General features: G+C 39.4%; 2 protein-coding genes across 2 annotated transcripts; one reads left to right on the top strand and one right to left on the bottom strand.

Moving 5' to 3' along the window:
* On the top strand, positions 1 to 4766 carry LOC106179162 (uncharacterized). The gene is made up of 5 exons (XM_086997751.1): positions 1 to 427; positions 713 to 1154; positions 1422 to 1585; positions 2025 to 2052; positions 3443 to 4766. Exons 1-5 carry the CDS (start codon positions 352 to 354, stop codon positions 4008 to 4010), a joined length of 1278 nt encoding a protein of 425 aa, XP_086853877.1. The 5' UTR covers positions 1 to 351; the 3' UTR covers positions 4011 to 4766.
* Positions 4767 to 4912: 146 nt separating this feature from the next.
* Positions 4913 to 8768, bottom strand: LOC147759675 (baculoviral IAP repeat-containing protein 7-like). The gene is made up of 2 exons (XM_086998206.1): positions 7180 to 8768; positions 4913 to 6092 (listed from the first exon to the last, which is right to left on the bottom strand). The coding sequence occupies exons 1-2, from the start codon at positions 8766 to 8768 to the stop codon at positions 5870 to 5872; spliced, it is 1812 nt and encodes a 603-aa protein (XP_086854332.1). The 3' UTR covers positions 4913 to 5869.
* Between the last annotated feature and the right edge of the window lie 715 nt (positions 8769 to 9483).

Here is a 9483-nt window from a genome sequence, read left to right as displayed (position 1 = left end):
CAAAATATATAAACAAACAAACAAACAAACAAACAAACAAACAAAAGATAATTAATTAGTGAATCCACGAGTGCGTGTGTACATGCTGGAGGAAATCGACTTCTTAACTGTGCAGCTTCAAGGTCGAAAAATATGTCGAATTTAATACTTTTTACTTCCTTTAATATCTATCACCAAAAGTGGGAGGGGGTTAATCTTGATAAGTCCAGGGGTTAAAACAGCAACTGATAATGTTCACAAGGCGTCTCGCCTTATATTCAGTCTATTTATTTCCTCCTTTCCCCTATATAAGTCGCCGGCCATCAGCAGATACGACGTTAACTGTGAAAGCGAGAAACGACTCTTTGCAAAATGGCAAATTCATATATTTTGCTTCTTAATTTCTTAATCGTGCAAAGTATTTTTAGGCCCACACATGGGAACATTGGTAGGTACCGCTATATCAAACCTGATCAACAATTGTTGCATTTTGTAGTGGTTTTTTTTCGTGTAGGAAACGAGAATGCACTATGTTAGGTTAAATATGTCAGCTAGGAAAGAAACTGAATTGATTGAAAAGAACTCGGATTGCCGTTATTGGCTTCTTATCGACACATGAAAATCAACATCTTCATAATTGTACTGTGGGTTAAGACATAATTATACTGACATTATTGCTCTCTCTCTCTCTCTCTCTCTCTCTCAGTTTATAGTCTTTCAATTGTTTTTTAAGTTCCCCGATCTTGTGAAGAGGTGTTGCGGCACTTTGGTGGAGGAGCATTCAGCGCAGGTGTGTACACCATAGATCCGGACGGCCCAGGCGGACAGCCACCGTTTCAGGTCACGTGCACAACATCAAAAGACCTCCCAGGACATGGAATCACCTTGGTATCACACCAGAGCGCCTCACAGCCAAAATGGTTCCACCATTCAAGCACTTTTATTGTGCCTGTTGATTTTACTTACAAACCGACTATGGCCCAGCTCGAAAGCCTCATCAAGGTATCTAGGAATTGTCGCCAGTTTGTCAAGGTTTTGTGCTACCATTCACATCAATTTTACAAACCGCATTGGTGGTTTTCCAGACAAGGTTTGGCGATGTCAAACTGGGGTGGCGCCCCCACCAACAGTTTTATGTGTGCTTGTGGTGTACAGGGACACTGTGATGACCCGGGGTAGGTATAAACAGGATAATTCACTGATCCCTCGGCACAACAAAACTCAAAATAAACAATAAAGTACCTATTTTTATTCCTATATTTCGACTCTTAACTACAGCGTCAGGAGGATTTATTTGTATGAGGATTATTTTTAAATTTTCATCCTTTAAAATTTTATTATTTTTCAACAAGTCTGCGAATTCATCAATGTTCTTCTTATCACGAGGTTTTTGGATAGTTAAAATGTATGTGGTAATTTCATACAATCGTTTCTTTATTTAGAAAACCCTGCAACTGTTTACTCAATGACAAGGTTTGGAGAAGTGACGAGGGCTACTTAGAAGACAAACGCTATTTACCAGTAACACGTGTGTACGTGAGGGACACAGACAATAACTACCCCGAAGAGGCTTACTTAACTGTCAAAGGCCTGGAATGCTACGGGGGTAAGTTTGTGAACTGCAAAAATGATGGCAGGGCCGTGGGCTAAGGTTTGCAGTGGGCAGTTACGACTTGACATTAATCTCTATGAAGTGTTAGCCTTTTCCTATCTCCCAACTTACCGCATTAATACAACCTCGATGAGTACCACAGACAAGCACCTACTTTCATGTATAACTCAGGCTTTAAGCAGCTGATCAAAGCATTTTCCTAGCCTACAGTCCTGAATATATATCACTACAAATGCTCATTGATTAAGAAAAATACACGCCCCGTTGATTGGATATATTGTAGTCATCGCTACACAGCCGTAGATATTTGATATGTGCAAATATATTATTAACCGTATAACATATGGGAAATTAATAGTGAAAATAATGTTGATATGAACAAAAATATTGCATCATACCGGTGTATTCTTTCTATTTGTTCCTTTTTTTTCAGAGATAAACAAAGGACACTCCACAGAAAGGTGCAGTATTGATGCTTATATGTCTATTATTTAGAGTTCAGAAAATTTAACTTATAAAGTATCGATACATTTTAATTTGAATACCTTATATAATGCATTGTTTTACGTCAGACAATAAGCGTTAGTCTAGCAATTTGTAATTTTTCTGGATATTCCAACACTGTCCCCAAATCACCACGGTATAAGTATACATTTACCATTTCCAAATCCATTTTTTTTTCAATTCTAATTTTAAAGCTTTTGCGTCATTCTCGTATTAGGGTTAGATACTTGGGCGAGACTAACACATCATTTCAACAAAGTAATTTGACTGATAATTTATGCAATTTTCCCCTCACAATCAGGACCCGTTACCCTTACCCCACCCTGAGCTTCAGAGCTAACTTGACACTAACCTTTTCACTGTAGCCTATCTCCATCGTGTCAAGTAACCTCTGACCAGATTCGATTGCCTCCGCCGCCCGCCAATCAAATTTAAAAGCCCGCACTCAATGACTCATTAAACGATCTAGCCAATGAACGCGAACGAGTCAAAGCGCGCTTTGTTCAAATCCGGACCAATCAAAGATAAGGCTGAATATCAGGGTCTTGCCGTAACCTGTGGGCAGCACGCAAATAACATCGTCTCTCAGTAGATAATGATGCAGGGCATCATACTGCTCTGGTTTCAATTCCGATATACTCCATGCTTTCTTTGTGTACGGTTATGCACTCGGAACCACTCGGAACTACTCGGATGTCTCCGCACTCGACAATAACTAAGTTGTTAGTATGGAGCTTGCGGAATCAGCCGAGGATTGCCGATTGACGATCAACCAATCAGCGTTTTCACCAAACTTTGGTGAAAAATTTTGAAACATGGATTCGATTGGCTTATATAAAATAGGTCAAACTATTTTCGTCAGAGGTTACTTGACACGATGGAGATAGGCTACAGTGAAAAGGTTAGTGTCAAGTTAGCTCTGAAGCTCAGGGTGCCTTACCCAAGACCGTCGATGAAATAACTCCCTTCAACCAATTTTCGAAAACTTTAAATGGTAACGAGTGAATTTCTATTCATCAGTTTCAAGTGCAAGAAGGAAACAAAATGTGAAACTTAGAACTCTCTAAAAAGTGATGGCGTGTCTGCCTATGTCTACTTATTTTATCATTCTCTGTTTTATTTATATATATTGATAGGTTATATATATTATAACTGAAAGTTTGAAGAAACGATACACCCATCACTCTAGCAATAGCCGTTTTATCCTATGCTTTATATCCCAGTAATAATGCCATTTGCATTTTGTATTACACATACTGTTTGCTATTAAACTAGTAGTATAGTAGAGAGTAACCTGTACACACTTTTGTGCTCAATATAGAAAGAAAATTATTTTTACCTTTTAAGATGCCAGTGTAGCCTCCACGCCGAGGAGAATTCCACCACGCCGGGTCCTCTACTCTGGCAGTTACCAGATATTATCTATGGCCAGGGTCAGAGCGACGTGTGGCTAGAAGACGGCACCAAAACGACAAAGATCACAGATGTCTACCCCCAGTTCTTCAACACCAAGAAGCGCCGACAAATCCCCCCAGTCACCCAAGTAACCCCTGGCCTGTCCCCCCAGTGTGTTAATGCGTTACAGCGTTGCCCAGTGGATTGCGAACGTTTAGCAAAGTTAAGATTTGCGAACACAAAGCTGACTGATACCAATTTATTTAATAACATGGGGAAGTCTTATGGACAATGTATGTGTGAGAAAGCAGCTGTGAAGTTAGCCCCTCCTGGACGAAGAATCGTGGCGTTCTACCAGGTGGCTCCACCTTGCGGCTTTGCGCAGAGCTCTACGTACGCGTTCCCCGACACAACTGTCCTCTGCTGCGAAGTACTTAACATTTTTGGTCAGACTCTGATAATCTTTGATGCTCAGTGCTCTGGAATTAATCCTGGAAGTTGGGGTCCACTTTTGGGATAATGAGGCATGTGTTGTTCAATAACGCTCGTGCGTGGTTTTTCTTGTCAAATTTCTCAAGTGTAATAAGGGATTTGGATTGGGCCTTTTAGTCGAGGTTATCTTGTTTACTTATTTCTCAATGTGAAACAAGTATAATTGAAAAGATAAGTTATAAATTATATGATTCCAAAATAAGTATAATTATCATAATTCTGGATTATCATTACGACTCTCTACACCAGGCTTTCATTGCCAAATGGCAAATGGATCTGTATGTATTAAAATTGCAATTAAGGTAGATAGATATGTTAACTAGGATCTATTTCTTCAAATTCTCTCATTGTCAATATATTGGCCCATTTAACAATATTTTTGCTTTTTATTAAAAGTAAGTTAGAGGAAGAATTCTTTGTCCAAGTGGAACTTTACTAACATCAGTCTAGCAACTTTAATCATTAAAAATTAATAACTATATTTATGGGTTCTCACACAAAAACGTAAACAGACTTGATTTTAACCTTCGTTACTGTTGCTCGCAGACCATCTCACTTTCTCCAATCAATCTAGTATATTTTTCCTAAAATAATAAAGCTGGAAATTGCCAGGGAGCGAGCATGATGTGTAATGTCTCCAAAAATGTCTAGAATATTTATTTTAAATAGGTTAATAAATAGCTTGCGACTATGTTGGGCGGTCTCATAGTGTTTTTAAAAATTGAAAAAAAAAAAAATTCGTTGCGTGTTTTGGCTCAGTTCATTAATTTTAGATGTTGAATGTTTTGTTATATTTTAGCCATTAATAAAAATCCTCAGTTCAGTTACATCCGTTATTAGCAAAAATAATAATAGTAGTAATAGTTTTACACAATAATTAAAAATACCCCACGTCATTTGAACAAATGTCGTGTGTTTAAAGAGACCTAGAATTCAACGGTCCGTTTATTGACTGAATTGTCGAACTTCGAAACAAAATAAAGACTAGTGCAAAAAGGCGACCGATAGCATCATAATAATATATACACACACTGGACAATAGAAGTGTCACCCCCTAAATCAGAGTAATCAAAGTTATAATGCCTGGTCTACTTATAATGTGACTAATGAGAATAAAACCGATGTACCATGGGATTGTATCGTTGGTCTTTTTGTGGAATTTGATGTCAATAAAATGATACCAGGAGCATATCATCCCACAGTCATTTATCTCCCCCAAAGTATTGGTTCAGTAGGGGTGACACTGCTATTGTCTAGCGTGTGTATATTGTTTTTTTTTTTCGCCATAGAATGAAAATCACGCTGCACTACTTGTCTAGTAAAAATGATAATGAGCATTACTAAAATATGATTCTGCAAAATTCAGTCTAATCAGCAACAATGAAGACCATTATACATGTACACTCCTCATAATAATAAAAAAGTAATCTTGTCTTCATTTGAGCAGTCGTGACGATTTACAGGGTTGACTGAAGATTAATAAAAATGTGAAGATGTTAGCAATTTCATATACACATAAACTTCCATATTATGAAGCGTTACAATTGTCATGCACACTGACCACCAGCTTTTGAACTAATATTACGTTTTTTTACATTTCTTACATTTACATATTTTACAAACACATTCCAGAAATGACAAACTAAATTACAAATTTTGAATTTGCTCCTATGTTATAAACCATATACTTGGAAAAAGTCAGCAGTTATAGTCAAAGAAAAACAGTTGAAATGAACACAAAAGGTTTAAGTAAACGTTATCTCAAAGGAACTCTCTTTTGCAGCTCTTTCGTGATACTCCCGACACACAAAATAATCTGCCGGCAGTTTTCCCGCCGTCTGCTCAACTTTTGTGTTTCGTCCATGTGGACTCGTCAGGGGAACCAAGCTAGCATAGATAGCTTATAACACAAACTGGGCATTTTCGGAGAGAGGGAGTGCATGGATTGCAACACACAAGATGAGCACACGACAAGAGAACATCCACAGAGTCCCTTAATTTACATATTTTACATATTCTCTGTTCTTTTAAAAGTTTATTTTCTTCTCTTAGTTTGTCTGAAAAGTCAGCGGGGTCAATGAGTTCAGGGGAATTTATTAATGAGTGTTTTTATGGCTGTTATGTTTTTTATGTGTTTATGTGCATTTTCCTATTAATTGACTTTAAATTTATGGGTGATCTGATATAATCTTTTTTTTTATTTTTTTGTAGTCGTTGGTGCATTGGAACTGTACATCGACACAAAAAGAGAACTGTCGGCAGTTTTCCCGCCGTCTGCTCAACTTTTGTGTTTCGTCCATGTGGACTCGTCAGGGGAGCCAAGCTAGCATAGATAGCTTATAACACAAACTGGGCATTTTTGGAGAGAGGGAGTGCATGGATTGCAACACACAAGATGAGCACACGACAAGAGAACATCCACAGAGTCCCTTAATTTACATATTTTACATATTCTCTGTTCTTTTAAAAGTTTATTTTCTTCTTTTAGTTTGTGTGAAAAGTCAGCGGGGTCAATGAGTTCAGGGGAATTTATTAATGTGTGTTTTTATGGCTGTTATGTTTTTTATGTGTTTATGTGCATTTTCCTATTAATTGACTTTAAATTTATGGATGATCTGATATAATCTTTTTTTTTATTTTTTTGTAGTCGTTGGTGCATTGGAACTGTACATCGACACAAAAAGAGAACTGTCGGCAGTTTTCCCGCCGTCTGCTCAACTTTCGTGTTTCGTCCATGTGGACTCGTCAGGGGAGCCAAGGTAGCATAGACAGGTTTTTTACTGTGTTCCTAATCTTGTGTTCACAAACCAGACATTTTCGGGGAGACGGAGCGTATGGATTGCAATACACGAGATGAGCACACGACAAGAGAACAAACTCATCGTCCCTCACCCTAATTACATTGTTTTTTCCATATTCTCTGTTCTATTAGAAGTTTATTTTCTTGTCTTAGTTTGTCTGATAAGTTAGCGGGTGCAGGGGATTATTTGTATTGACGGAGGGTGCTGTGTCATTTGGAGGTGATTGGTCTGATTGACCCCTGGCTACTGTAACATTTTGGGGATCATTTGTCGAGCTGGTTTCCCCATTCCCCATGTTATTGCTCGTTTTCTATTTCACCAAGAGCTTCCATCAAGGACTGCATATTAAAACAGCCCATTTCAACTACCATGCTGTGAGCAGATGGTGCGCCTAACCTAGTTCTTATCTCTCTGTCACCACCACCATCTCCCGCTTCATGTTCCTCTTCAATTCGAAGAATGGCTTCTACTAAAGACTGTAGATTAGGGAAATCGTCGCCAACAGTTGTAAGTCTATTTCCTATAGCCCTTCTTACTAAATCTCGGGAATAACCCATTGCTATTACTTTCTGGGCAGATGGTGCATCTAACCGAGCTTCAATCTCCCTTGCCTCTATTTCATGGGTATGTCGGGTCTGACTTACTTGGATGTAAGACTGGTCGTTAGCGGAATTGAGTTGCAGTATTTCTCTGATGAAAGACACTCCTTTACACTGTTTCACATACCCACAATTTGGGAACCAGCGCGCATGCTCAGTCCATATGTCATCCTGTGGCTCCCAGTTTCTCAGTCCCCCGCCACAGAAAAAGCATTTCACATTATCCTCAAACCCGGCGTAATAGAACCCCGCTATGGAAAGTTCTCTTGGTGTTTGCCGCTTACTGATGGGCCAGTTTTCAAAAGTCAAAATCCTGTTCTGTTCAATTGCAAACTGGGGATGTTTTGGTCGTTCAGTCACTATTGGGTTATCGTCAAACAATAAATTGTTTTGCTGGGTCGAACTCTGCTCTCGATTTTGTCTTTGCTGTACAAATGGACACAACGGAAAATGTTTCAAATGTTCTTCAAATGCGTCATCGCCCCTGTTCCATGATGTGATCATACCGCTGCAGTAAGCACATTTCACAATATCTGAAGCCCCTAAATAAAAGAATCCCGCCTTTGCGAGTACACTGGGTCTGACAGGACAACTGTCTGGAAAATAAGCATAGGTTTGCATACGAGTTAACTCATTCTCCCTCATAATCAACATAAAATCTTCACTTTCGCAAACACTTGCAAGTGTCGGAGTGGTAGTGTCAGAGGATTGGGGATTGTTTTGGCGCGTTTCAGTTGGCGGTGACCTCCTAACGGCAAGATTGTCAGTAGTGTCAACGCCGACTTGAGCGTTTGGATTAACAGCAGATCGCGGGTTTCTGGTGGCCTCGTTCCGTGATTCTGTCCTTTCGTCAGCACGGTTTCTTATTTCACTGTCAGTGCCATGGGTGACTACACCTGTCATTGAATTTCCATTTGGGCCTCTCAAAGAACCCTCAGCATGTTGGGAACCTTGTGGCACCGGAGTCCCAAGATGCCGAAGACCAAGAGGGGTGTAGATTGTTCTTTGAAGTCCTGCATTTTCTTCGGGAGATGAGACTTCAACATATATCGGAATATTCTCTTTATTAACACCATTTATGTAGCAACAGTTTGGTGATACTTGGCGGTGCTTGTTTTCGGGGTTGTCGCCCAATTTCCAACCTCGAACGCTGCGATGACAAGCGAAACATTCCACCTCATCGTCCCTGCCGGTGTAGAAAAAGCCGTAACTTGCCAGCCTAGCAGCAGAAACAGATGCCCAATCAGGCCAATTGGCAAAGGTTAAGAGTCGTTGGTGCTCATACTCGTAACGCTGTGTCGGACTCAGCGGACGGTGACCGTTTCTTTGTACATCATCTTCATAAGCTTTCAAACCTAGTGGTGACTTTCCTTTGCTCAGTGCCATTCTGAAATAAGAGCGAGTACTTATCGATTTCACCAACGCAGTTTTCTATTTACCAATTTTCTTTGCTAGAGAGATCATTTGATTCGATATTTGTATTCTATTTACTAAAGGCCTCGCATATACGAGATACTAGGAGCCACATCACAACTACATGTAGATAGGCCTAAACTCCTCGCCAAACTTCAAAGGGCATTTTGATAAGCTGTGACACAGACTTCAGCGAACTCTGGCCAAATTTTTGGTCGCGTAGGTTTCAAGCATGCTTGTAGCTCGTTTGCCAGTTTTTAATTAACACCGTCCATATATCAGATAACCCGCACGAAAACGCAGTAGATACTCCAGCGCAGTAGACTACTGCAATCATACTGCAAACATGCCTCAAATCTGCTTCGATTTGGGAGCTAATTAGCATATTTGAAACATGCTTCTATCATGCTGCTAATCTACTGCATTAATGCTCCTCTATGTACAAACCTATGTACTTTTTGGAGTAGAATTGCAGTAGGCTATACTACATTTCTACTGCAAATATGCTCCACACCACTACTTCGTTAATGCTTCTTTGCTACTACGAAAAAATGTTCTCTTTTACCAGCTTTGTTTGCTAGAGAGAAAGTTTGGCCTGATATCTGTATTATATTTATCAAAGGCTTCGCATATACGAAATAATAGGAGCCACATGCAACTTGAACTGGTACACACATGTAACTTTTAA

Source organism: Lingula anatina, chromosome 10 (assembly GCF_051362555.1).
Source record: "Lingula anatina isolate TDL-2025a chromosome 10, LinAna3.0, whole genome shotgun sequence".
Taxonomy (NCBI): domain Eukaryota; kingdom Metazoa; phylum Brachiopoda; class Lingulata; order Lingulida; family Lingulidae; genus Lingula; species Lingula anatina.
The sequence above is the reverse complement of the archived record's forward strand: the minus strand, read 5'-3'. Positions and strand labels throughout refer to the sequence as shown.